Source organism: Spermophilus citellus (genome assembly GCF_964194105.1).
Source record: "Spermophilus citellus genome assembly, chromosome: 3".
NCBI lineage: Eukaryota > Metazoa > Chordata > Mammalia > Rodentia > Sciuridae > Spermophilus > Spermophilus citellus.
In genome coordinates, this window is record NC_138184.1 from 227,145,847 (window position 1) to 227,159,744 (window position 13,898).

At 34.9% G+C, this 13,898-nt stretch overlaps 1 protein-coding gene across 1 annotated transcript in view; it reads right to left on the reverse strand.

The window, feature by feature from the left end:
• KMT2C (lysine methyltransferase 2C) overlaps positions 1 to 13,898 on the reverse strand; it is a 270,015-nt gene that overhangs the window by 93,588 nt on the left and 162,529 nt on the right. Inside the window, 2 exon segments of the mRNA XM_081287862.1 lie at positions 1,374 to 1,490; positions 3,789 to 3,908. Of these exon segments, the coding sequence (XP_081143988.1) occupies positions 1,374 to 1,490; positions 3,789 to 3,908 (237 nt within the window).

Genomic DNA, 13,898 nt, shown 5'->3' on the forward strand with positions numbered 1-13,898 from the left:
ACCAAAAACTTAAAAATAAATATTAAAAAATTTTTTTCTCTCTCTCTCTCTCTAAAAAAATACGTGATGTAAAAGGAAATATCATAATGGACACTACTATAATATCAAAGATAATTAGAAGCTGTTTTGAAAAGTTATGCTCCAATAAAATAGAAAATATTGATGACATCAACAAATTTCTAGGGACATATGATCTACCCAAACTGAACCAGTACATACATAATTTAAACAGATTGATTTCAAGCAATGAAATAGAAGATGCCACCAAAAGCCTACCAATCAAGAAAAGCCCAGGACCAGATAGATTCTCAGCCGAATTCTAGAAGACCTTCAAAGGAGAACAGGAACTGCTCACAAATGCAACAGCCTGGATGAACCTCAAGATAGTTATGCTCAATAAAATAAATTAGACCAGAAAGAATATGTTCTACATGATTTCACTTATCTATAATTCTAGAAAACAAAAACTTACTCATATGAGGGAAATTAGATAAACCACTGTTTGGGGACAAAGACTGGTATAAAGCGTAAGTGAGGCAGAGGGTCCTACAGAAACTTTGGAGAATAAATGCATTCACTGTTTTGATTGTATTGTGGTTTTCCAGGGTATATACACGGCAACACTTGCAAAGTTATATATCATATTTGTAGCCTTATATCAAGTATACATCAATAAGCCTGTTTTTTTAATCTGCATCTTTTAAAGAAAGACCAGAATCCAAGTTTTCTTTCTTCTTGTGCAACTATAAAATTGAATAATTTCACCTTTCTTGAAACAAAAATCACATTTAGAATTTTTAAAACAGTATTTCAGTGAAATAGTAAATTTACTACATTAAATATTAGCCAATATTTATCAAACACATTTTAATATGCATTTGTAGAAAATTTTATGAAGTGCCAATGAGTAAATATTTATCAATCCTAAAATATGCCAAAGGCAGCCATAAAACTGTTTAGAATCCATACTGATCTGCAAAAATTACAGTTTCTTCTATAAGCCTTATTATAACATGAGAGCAACACCAATCAAAAACTCAAAATGCCAACCTAATAAACTTTTCAGAGCTCTATTAAACAACACAATATAATGTGTTGTTTGATTTAAATAAATAAATAAAAGAGCAAAGATATTCCATATTGGTTCTTAGGGGAAGGTTGGCATAGAAAGAGTCAACAAGAATGAGAAAAATAACATAAAAGAAAAGCTAACCTGAGGTTCAAAAAACAAGAAAAAAAAGTAGAGATACAGTAAAATTTCAAGAAGTCAGCCTGTTTATGTGACTCTTAGGATAGAAATAACTTGCTACAAATGAGATTATCATTAATTGACATTTAAAGACCATAGCAAATATAAATAAAATAAGTCTCACCCCAGGTAGAACAACAGCTCCGAGTCCACCTTTTAATTTGGACCTGCCTCTGCCACCTCGTCCTGACAGGCCTGCACCACGAGGCCTCCGCTTGCCTGGGAATCCAGAGCCCCGGCCCTACATAACAGATGAGGGTAAGTCAACAATCTGGAAGAGCCCAAAGAAATGTTTAGATCCAAATGTGAGATACAACATTAAATTCAATGTTACACAGATACTTGCCTCTCTTTTATTCTGATTAGATGACACATAATAAAAGATAAGTCTTATGTACCCTTTATGTATTCCACAACTTAAAACTTAAGTATAAAATATTGATATAATCTTGGAATCAAAGGCTGTGCCTTTTCTGTGTGTGCATGTTCTCCCTCAGCAGGCCTTGGCATTACTTTTTCATATCCTGTTCCTACATTCTGCATGGCTAGCAGAGCCACACCTCATCCAGTTTTTTTGATGTACAACACTCATGTTCAGTGAAAAATAGGTAGAAGGAAAGACTCTGGACAACTGGTCTCTCAGGGATAATAATAATATCTAGTGTTTATGGAGTAGTTACTATGTCCTGATCCAAGCACTTTTTACTCTCAATGAACCCACAGAGGAGATGCTTGTTTTATTAACCCCACTTCAGAGATAAATGTAATGAGATCTAAAAACTTCAAGTTACTTGTCACAGGAGCAAATCTGGCTCCAGTCCCTATTTTTTAACTAGTATTCTGCACTGCTACTTTGCATGAAAGTTCATTATTGCTAGTGTTAAACTGTATTCTTACTGTCAAAATTAAGTCAATTTCCTAGATTATTCATAGCTATCCTATGAAGTGAACATGTCAGCTTCATTTTACCATAGTATTAAGGGGGAAAATTATTTAAAGATTATGGGAAAACTGAAAAAAGGGTTAAAGTTTTGCTTTAAATCAACTTAAAATGAGAATTATTTATTGGACATTTTACTCAACACATGAAAAAGTTCCTATGGGAAAACATGTTAAATTCCCTAGTATTTTAAAAATACAGAGTTTGGGGTCCCCCCCACCTTGTTTATTCTCAGACTTATGTATCATTCCTGGGGGGAAAATGGCATTTATACAAATACATATATTATGTACACTTAAAATTGTTAAAATAATCAGAAAAATTCTTTGATGTTTTCCCCTAATGAATTAAATAATACCTCTTCAACTGATGTCACTTGTCAGATGTGCTGAACTCATTTCTCATTTAGTAGAATAGTTTCCAGTCAAAACTGATGGTGATGTTGCGAGAATAACATACATACACACACACACACACACACACACACACACACACACACACATACACACGAACAAAGGCAAGGAAGTTTGTTTTCCCCTTTGATTTTAATTAATATAACTGCCTTCCAGGTTTCAAATTGTCTCTCCTTGTCTTCTCTTACTCTGTCTCCCCTAGGTCCTCTGAGACAAAGGTCCATCAGCTTCTTTGAAAAGCGATGGACAGGAAGAGGTTGGACTGGACAACTTTTTGTAAAAGTAGTATAGAAGATTTCATTGAAGTTAAAAGGCACTAATTAAAAACCCGGGCAACAGTCATCTCTGAATTTATTTTCCCTAATGTCAAATAATGCAGATAAGAAAGTATTCAAAAACTGACAGCATTTGCTGTAAAACTGTCAAACTAATCATCTTTTACATGCTCAAAACAAATACTTAAATACTTTCCAATATCTGGGTAAGTTAAAAAACAGTTCTGATCACGACAGAAAATAAAGTACAATCTATAATCGCTGAAATCCTTCATTAGTCTAAATATTAAAGACTTATTCCAAAATTATATAAAATATAGAACATGAAAAAAAATTATATTCTATACCCAATTATATTTCAAGTTTTGAGATGACTGATATTGTTTCAAATTGATGTTTTCCCTTCAAAATGTATCATTAACTTACTTCAACCACTAGAAGAATCATCCACCAATGGCATGGAAAAAAGCTCTATGATTCTGAGGTTAACACAATGAAATCTGATGCAATTCTGGTACTTCTCCTCCCTTAATACATAATAGATTAATGGAGCTTTTCCCTCTGTTCTTTTCAAAGGAACAGAAATGTTATGACGTCATGAAGAAACGATTCCTTGATCACGGAGTGACCTGTGTGACAAGGACTTCCCCCTTACAGAAACACTGCCTAGTAACTAAAGGAGACAACCATAAACAGAGTCACTAAAAATTACACTTGTAGAACTACAATTAACTCTCGTATTCTAGATCTTACAATGAAAGCATATTATTTCTTTACTTTAAGAAATTTTAAGATTTAAAAAGTGGCTCTGAAAGCTAAATCTAGAAAAGACAGGTTTGATTCTTAACATCCAATAGGACAAAACAAACCAGAAAGAAATGATACATGAATGTAAATGCAATTTTATTTACCACTTTGATGCTCCAAATGGCACTGCCAGGAAGCTGCCTGGGTTTAAAAATTTCCCGACCTTCTGAAATGTCTGGGGACCAGGAAGGTGGGCTCACTGTATTATGGGTACTCCAAGCCCCCTAGGATATGGCAGGTGAGAAAATAGATGTATAAAACTTAGCAACATAAAAGATCAAAGCCAGCAACTAAGGAATCTTAGAACAGCAAAAACAAATGCAAACGTATGGAAATTTAGGACATATTGCTTCAAGATAGGGAAAATAAACTTATCACAGTGACTTCATACTTATGTTTGCAGCTATAATTTACATTAAATATTTTATTCTGGTTGAAACATCACTATAATAAGACATTAAAAATCGAGGTTTATATGACACCAACAGTGACTCATAAACTACATTAATAGCACACAAAAAAGTCAATCACATGAAGAATTAATAGAAGAACTATTTGGGGATATTTTCTTCTGTCAAGTATCACTGTGCTGAAAATGTCAAACTGCTAACATCAAAGAATGTGATATCCTATTATAACCAAACCAGTAGGCCAAAAAATGCAATCAGAAACATGAGTGATCAATAAATGTACACACTTTAAACCATGAAATGTTAGTATGTAACCTTGAAATGCAAATAACAAAATCTTAGTGTTTAGTAACACTTCCTTCAATGGTCATTAGTTGTAAATTTTTATTTTTTATTTAGTAGCATGAATATCTTATAAATAGGGACAAAATTTTATGAAAAGTGAGGAAATATTCAAGCAAATTGTCCTAAATTTGCAAATTAAAATGCCTAAAGTACCTAATAAACTACATGGGAAATAGTCTTAAAAAAAAAAAAAAAACAGGTTAAAAAAAAAAAACTAAGGCATTATACTTCCAAGTAAGCAACATTCATCAATAATCTAGAATTAATCTGATGAAGATGATAAAGAGCATAAAGAAAAATGTTTAAATTTTCTCCGGGAAAGTAACTTTCAGAGAGGGAAAAAAGAAAAATCAAAACAACTAAGAACTTATTTTGTATTTGGTAATTCAATGATATGTGCTATTAACTTTAATAACCAAAACTAAAGACATTGTTCACAGTACTTACCAGGTTTCTAGATTACCAAACTAAATAAATAAGAATACCATTAATTACATAAAAATGACACATGAATTAAAACAAGAAACACGAGTTTTGACTATTCCACTTAGGAAGAAAGATGGTTAATGAAATAACAGTGTTTTGAAGGAAAAAAAAACAAACATAGGAGGGAGAGACTGGTTTCATTTTTAATTCATAAACTATAGCCACAACCATTTTAAGCCCATTCAACACATTATCTCCAGCACAAACTACTGTTTGGTCTTCAGTCATATTCTGGGTTTTTTCCCAGACCATCCAATCTCTAACCCAGCTTTTTCCACACTCAGCTTACCAGAGACACAACCACAACATGAGAACCACCTTGGATGAACCTTCAACTGTGTCTCTGTTCCCTATTGTGCTGGTTCAGAGACTCTGGTAATCACTATGCAGCAAAAGTCCTTTCTATTCTTATTTTAATCAAGCCCTGACATCTGCACACAGCTCTGCTGCATTTTGTGGCAGCAGCACATTCACAGGTACTGCCTACCTTGCTGATCTTTCTCCATCTCATATGCATATTCTTCCTCCACCTCACTCCTGAAGTGCTAGAGCTTCCCAGGGATGAAGCACAAATTTTAAATAGTATCATCCTCTTCCCACCACTCCTTCAATCCAGTCATCACCAAGACCAGAACCTCTGAGCTTTGTCTCAGGTCTATGCCCTGCACTGCCACTGCCAGCAGCCTCCTGCTGGCTCCCACCCTCTTACTCCACCCCATGCAACCACCCACTAGGTTTTATACTTCCTGCCCACTGAGGTCTCCTCCAGTTCTTCGCTCCTGGTCCATCTGCCCCCAGCAGCCAGAGGAAGTTTCCAGAAACATAAGTCTCCTCCAGCACATCACTATTGTATCTTGAGCCCTCTGACTGCTCCTCAGTGCACTGGAATACAAACCACCCTCATCCTCATCCTATGGACACATCTCCCTGCTGGTAAACCAACCTAGCTACCCTGGCTTCCTTGCTGTCCTTTAAACATGCCTAGCTCTTCCCAATCATGGCCCAACAGACTCAGAACCCTTTGCTACTCCAGCTCTCCATGGCTACTTCGACTTCTGCTCCTGCTCCTGCTCCTCCTCCTGCAGGTCAGGCATTGAGCACTGCCAGTCCAGCAGGCCTTCCTCAGCACTGCAAATAAGCCATCAGCTACTTCCCTCACCACATCTGTGGCATCAACAACTGGGGTGTCTCACTGCTTATAACATTATTTAGCTGCACAGAACGCTGGGGCAAGAGATAATTAACTTTACTTCTCTCAATATTTCCACTGGCTTTTCTAGGAGGATATGAGTGCTCATCTCAAATTTCTTTTGGTATATCTTTTAGTGTGATGTCTGTAGACCATTCTCAAGATACATAATAAAAAGTCATACTCTAAGATAAAAATAATATTGATTTTTTTCATGAATAAGAATTTTCTTGTGATTATGTATTATTCATCACAATTTAAAAGTTAGCTTTGATGCAAAACTGTATTTCATTTCCAAAAGCATTTACATTTCATATAACATGGATAAACCAGATGAAGGGCTTTATAGATCAAGAATGTTTGGATGCCATTTTGGAAACTACTCAACTGCTATGAAGAATTTATATAATAAAAGCTTGGGTAATTACACTATGAATTTTAATAAGTATACTATCATAAGTCATTGGAAGACAGATTATGTGCAATTTTATAGTAACTAAAGAAAATTATGATTATATATACATATTTTGACAAAGAAGAAATCACCTAAAATATTCTTTAAACCTTAAAACCGAAATACAGTTGTAATTATCAAACTTTAGTTACAAATTATCCCTCAGATCTCAGCTTTGATCAAACACAACTTGCACAACCATTCAAAAAGGTCGGCCCCATCTGCACCGTATGTGCTCTGCGATAGCACAGCAGCACCCTGTCCTGGCCCTGCTCCACAGCACTCACCCTGACCAATCTGGAGAAGAAGCCATGCTGTTTATGTTCTCTGCTAAGTTCTCTGTTCAGCAGCTATTCAACACTTTTTTTTTTTTTCCTTCTGAGAATCTATTGTCTTTTTTGGCATGAATGTATATATGAATTAGTTCATCAGTAAACAATGTACTATACTATAAAATACACTAATCCTACCAATAGTATCTTGAGCCCTCTGACTGCTCCTCAATTCACTTGGAATACAAAACACCCTCATCCTCATCCTATGGACAAATCTCCTTTGTTTTTGGATTTCCTTGCACATTATAAAAAAAAAAAAAAAAAAAGGCACTCTATCCCAAGGTACTCTATATATGCTCTTAAACTACCAAAGGGTTAATATGACTAACCCTTATATCCCAAGTTCAATTCTGCAAATATGTCAATACAATTGACACAGGAACATTAAAATAGGTCAGAAATCATAGAGTTTATGTATATTATTGTAACTGCTATGATAAAATGATTAGGATATATATTATATGAGTTTTCATAGGTGTTCCACATCTGGGAAGATGAGACAAAATATGTTACTCTAAAAGGTAATAATCAGAAGACTATAAATTATAGAGAGCTAAATAGAATCAATTTACTACAAATCCTAAAAATTTTTAAAAATACCATCTGGCAGAGACTGAATTAGTTCTGAAGAATAAGTATTTAACCTCAAAAATTATTCAAAGTTAGCATTAATCTTCTTTCTCCTTGTGGCCAATAGCGCAGGTAAATTTACCAACCAAGTAAGTACATAGGAATCACAAGCCAGAGGCGATCTGGTGCCTCATGGGCAACTTCACACCTTTAAGTCCAGCCTGCACCATCACCTCCCCATCCCAATATTCTCTGCAAAGCCAACACGATTATAAAACACCCAGCGAAACTGAGAGAAAGTAAAAACAACTAAAAAGGTAGAGAAGAAAGGGAGATAAAAGTAAAAAAAAAAAAAACAAAAAAAACCAACCATAAGAGTTTGTCATTTGCCTTTTTGGTAAATACATTCACTCACATCTATCTAGACCTCATTTTTGTGTCTAACATATTTTTTTTTAACATAAAAAAGTCTCAAATACTGAATTCAGTATTAAACAGAATGAGAAATCACACCTGATCTTAATTATATGACACTATAAAAGTATGAAAATAGCCATCAGCCTTGGCCTTCAATTATTTCAGAACATAAATGTGGTCAGTACTAGCAATGGTTTCAGCAACGGCTTTAGATATACCTCTTAGGGCACAAGAATGTCTTTAGTTTTACACTCCAAAGGACTGGACTTTTTTAATGTTTAAATCAATGGCTTCCTAATGGTTTGGACAAGTGCTTATTGGACTTTAGCAAGCATGGAATCTTTTTAGAATAAATGTTTTGACTTAAGGTAGAGCCAGAGAGTACACCCCCCAGGTCACAAGGTCTGGGTGGCAAAGGCTCAGTCTTCACACCTCCAGAAGCCTACAAACCTGCAGGGGTTTCCTCAGCTCCCTCTGCTTTCTCAGTTATCCTGTGGTATCCTCTAGTACAGCACGTATCACCCATCCTGCATGTGATGGGCTATTTAGAAACTCTAAAAACATACACAACCATTATGGGGCTTTGAATTTGGGAAGCCTACAAATCATATTTACTGTTACAAGCATGTTACACAGTCAAGGACAGGAGTTGTTTTCACTGGTGAATTCCAGCACAGTCATTCATCAATCCGTTTGATTTAAGGACTACCACTCCAGAGCTGCATATGATACACAATTATACCCTTCTTAGGTATCCATTCTCACAATTATTATCTGCATTATTCTGCAATTCAAGAATTACGAGTATTTAATCATGCCAAGTGCTTTATATGTATCATCATTAAATTCCAACAGAAAACCACATGCTGTCCTTCTATAGATGAAGAAATTAAGGCACAGTTTCACAAAGTAACTGGCTAAGCATCACATAGACAATACTGAGAGGATAAGGGTTTGAATCTAATAAGTGAGCTATGAAAATTTTCAGCTGGATGTATTAATCTTTCCAAGTATCAAAAGTTACTTTTTAAAAATATAGCATTGTATTTAAATCAGAATACATGGGGAAATCACCAGTCTCAGCCATGAAGCAGCTGACATGTTCCCCAGGGAAGGTATGTCTGTTCACTAAGGAATCCTTAATAGGTCCTAGGATAATGTATCCAACAGGGTTGGGAAGGTAGCTCAGTGGTAGAGCACCCTGGGTTCATTCAACTCCTAGTTCTTCAAAACAAAAACTCAAAACAAAGCAAAAACCTACTACATACTTCTTTGCTAAGGTATGTGTATTTACAAACTAGATATTTACCCTTTTAGGTATCCAAGAATGGACAATTAAAACTACCCAGGGAAATTTTCCTTTTCAGAAATATATAATGTTGGTTATAAAGGCCATGTTTTAAAATTCAATCTTTTAATTGAAAATTAGATTGAAATACACTTATTTCATTTAAAATCTGAATATGAAACAACTTACCCAGAACTGAATCTCTCCTCACTCAGACAGTATGATTTACAATCTAGTTTTAATTTTAAAAACAAAAATAAACCTCAAAAAACTTCAGTTCTAGCCGGGCACAGTGGTGTACGCCTATAGTCCCAGCAACTCAGGAGGTTGAGGCAAGAGGATCTCAAGTCCCAGGCCAGCCTCGGAAACTTAGCAAGATCCTGTCCCAAAATAAAAAATAAAAAGGGTTGGGAAGGTAGCTCAATGGTAGAGCACCCTAGGTTCATTCAACTCCCAGTTCTTCAAAACAAAAACACAAACAAAGCATAAACCTACTACATACTTCTTTGCTAAGGAATGTATATTTACAAACTAGAAACAATGTCTACTACTATTAAATAAGCTGCTTACTTGCAATTGTTAACAAAACTATAATCCCCTATAGCTCATCTTTCTGGGGTCCTGTTTTTTTCTCACAGAAATAGATGATGAAACTGATACATTAATTTGAAACAATTCACCTAAAATGCTATTGCAGTACCCAAGTATGTTATTAACACTCTGATACATAAGAAGATTACATAAATTCATGAAAAAAAAAAACCAGTTCACAAACGGGAAAGTAGTTATGATCTGCTGAAGTACTACCTTTAGAAACTTATTACATTGAAGAAATCTCACCTTCTTTATGAGAACACCTCATAGTATATAATATCAGAACTTATGCAAATTCCTAAGCTTTCCATATATAATAGAAATTACCAAGAAGAAATGGCAGAAAGTTCAAAAATAAAGAATTCTTAGAATTTGACTAAAAGTTATAAAAATATATTACCTTTGATTCACTTTATAAAATTTTCTTAAAATGTTTACTGTAAATCATTTAAAAATTAATAGAATGTTTACAATAGATTTTTCAGGAACACCACAAAAGCAATCAGTACATGAGAGGTCTGATACAGATCGCAGCTATGTGGCTTACTATTGTCTCAGAATTTCCAAATGAACGGATAAATACAATTGTGAAATGAGACAAATGGAATAGAAGCTGAAATATAAACCAATATGATTTGATATTATCATTTTTAAAAATTTCCTTCCTGATCTGTAGAGCAGAGAAAGGAGAAGGGGGGGCACGCTTATGAACTGAAAAAGAATTTCATGCATAAAGGATTTTGTTGGGATGAACCATACGGCTATATATAATTATAATGCTCAAAAAAGAAAAAAAACCTTCCTATTTTCCACCACTTTTTAAAAGAGTTTCTTATGGTATCATATTTCATGCATTGGGGGGAAAATCCAGTAAAACAACAAAAAGCAGTACATTTCTCTAATTCAGGATTCCACTTCCATCCAGGGTTAAGGTCAAAGACAACCTCAGAGTCTGTGTTTGAACTGGTCTAGGGTGGGACCATTACAATGGTTTAATTGAGACTGGGGGTATTTGGTGATACTAGAGACTGAACCCAGGGGGACTCTACCACAGAGCTACATCCTCATCCCCAGCAGTTCTATTTTGTTTGTTTGTTGCTTGGTTCTTGAGACAGGGTCTCACTAAGTTGCTGAGACAGGCCTTGAACTTGCAATCCTCCTGCCTTGGCCACCCAAGTTGCGGGGATTACAGGCAAATCTCACTGCTCCCAGCATTAAAATGAAGCTGTAAAAGCTGTACAGATTCAGCTTTACTTGCCTAAAGCCAACTTGAATGGGAACCACCACAACTGCCCCTGAGTAATGAGGCTGCTTTCCCTGCAGTTTCCAACACACTATGAATAAACAAACCATTAGAGTGTTCCATGGAGCTTTGTCACCAGACCCTGGCATCTCCAGCCCCAGCAATGTGCCTGATTATGTATGATGTTTTGCGAGTACATTCCAGGTATGAAAAAGTCCTCATTTCTATTCTGCCCTTTCTGTAAGCCTCCTGCCTCTGATTCAAATGGCTGGGATCTACCTGATCTACAGCCACCCAGGACCACATTTTTCTAAAAATCTAATAACTGTACTCCATAGTTCTGGATCTGTCCTCTTTCTTCAGCCTCACAGCATCTAGAGACTGCTCTCACACACTGGGATGAAACTGTTCAAGAACAAAAGCTCCCGCATATCAACCCAGCCCCCATTGCTGCAGGTAGTAGGACCAATAACCACCTTTTTAAAGTCCTAATTAAGATTTACCTATAAAAATACTGAAAAATGATATATTAAAGTCTTCAGAAACACTTAAATTAAATACAACTGGTTCACTAGGACAAATTTGCATGTTATTGATCCCCCTAATTTCCTTGTCCTACTGTCTAATTTTCCCTCATCTTTGTAAAATCCTGTGTATGAAAAGGGGGTTGGGAGGGATCAGAAAACAAAAAGAATCTTATTCTATGAACAAGCATCAGAATAATTTGATACTATTCCTGTAATCAGGAATACACATTAGAGATATATCCAAAATATCTCAGAAGAAAATAAGCATCAGGATTCTCACTAAATAGCAATGGAAATTTTACATATAAAAGGTGGACATAAAACACTAAACTAAACTACATCAACACTAAACTACTTGTAAAGGAAAAAATCCTCTGTGGTTTGCCCTTTGATAACAAATTCCCAATGCTTGAGATAAAGGTTCTCTTTCCTGTGTCGACCTCTCGGATTCAGAAAAGACCCTATGCTGGCTTGTGTGCCTGGAATGTGTATCAGTAACTCAGACAGACACTTATTGTACAACAAATGGTCCAGAAGTGGTCTGGCTTGAAATGTCTCCTATGAGCCAATGGACAAAGTAGAATATTTCAGCTCACTCCTTAAACACAGTGAGATTGTAACAACATTCTTAGCTTATCTTTAATTTATCCAGTATTTCTTCTAATTTCATCCAGAATTTGGTAACTGATGTTTTCATATTTCTCAAAATGCTTTCTCTAAGTAGCCACTAGTCATGTACGGCTACCAAGCACTACTTCTGTGGTGAGTCAGAACGGAGAAGAATTTTAAGTATGAATAAAACACAAGGCAGATTTCAAACAGTTGTCATAAAAAATATATGAAGTATCTTACTCGTTTTTACATTGATTAAGTGCTGAATATTTTGAATACGGTGTTAAAATACATTAAAATTAGTTGTCAGAATATTTAAAATCATACATGTGACTTGCATTATATTTACACTGAACACTGGTTTATCCTTATACTAATTTATACCCCAGATAACATTCAATAATTTAATTACTATCATATCAAACTTTAAATCTGAAAGATTAAATCTTTCAGATTTTGTTTCTAATCAAAGTATTATGCACTTAACTTTTTCTCCAGGAAAGTTCAAAATACTACAAAATCAGTAAGATAAATAAAGATCCAACCATCATGAAACAGGATTTAATAGACTAAATTTACCATTCTTCAGATGGTGTTCACCACACTAGTGAAGACTAAAGAACCGATGACATTCAACAAAGCATGGAAATGCCAGTGATGCCGACGATCAAATAGTCAGAAACCAAAGCTTGCATCACAACCATGGTGGTGAAAATCCATCTCATATTTTTAGCCAATCCCTACTGTCAAGAGTTTGTAAGTGAAACAATAAATTAAAGAGGAAATGTCAAAAAAAATTGTGTAACAAAATAACGGACTTCAGTATTTCCAATATACAAATGTCACTCCCATTATGTACAGAATATTATGGCCACAGGCTGGGGACATAGCTCAGTGGTAGAGCATTTGCCTGGAATATTATGGCCCCAGTGCCTCAGCAATGGAAAGGCCATTTTATCTTATTCGATTCATACTCTCCATGGTAACAGCAGTAATGTTAGCAAGTCATGAAGCACCAAGTAAACACGTTTTTTTATATAACGAAAACCAAGATGGGAAAATTAAAAAGCTAAAAGAAGGGAGAACATAACTTCAAAATGCTTATAAGGTTAGAAGCACATGATGGCAGTAGTGATGAGATAGTGTCAACTAAAGTAGACTATTACCAGATCTGGGAACTGAAAGACAATACAACACAACCAACAAGAAATATTAGGATGTAGTTTATAAAAGATGGGATAAGCTGGGGAAAAAAATACGCACACACAGATACAATTATTTTGGAACATAAGTCAACAGAAAAAATAGTCCTATTATATATTGAATCTGTTTTCCCAGCTGTTACAAAAAGTCTCCACTAAGCAAAGAATTTAGTAAAATTTAACAGAAAAGTTCATGCTGCAGTATCCTTAAAGAATGAAAATATCTGAACTAAAAGTAAATTTGAAATTCAAATTTCTATTGCTAAACTTTTTTCAAAGTCAAAACGTTTTGAAAATAAAAAATTTAAAAAGAATTAGTTTGAGAAGAAAACTCTTAGTAGAACAGAAATTCGTATGAAGAAAAATATTTAGAAAAAAGTACATTTATAAAATTGTTCAGTTACTGCATATGTCTTTACCATACAGAGAAAGCTAAATCCCATGTGACACTTTGTCCTGATATAATTTATCTTCAGAGAATAAAATGTAGCTGGGATTCATTTAGAAGAGACTAATTTTCACATTAAAATAAAGCCAGATTT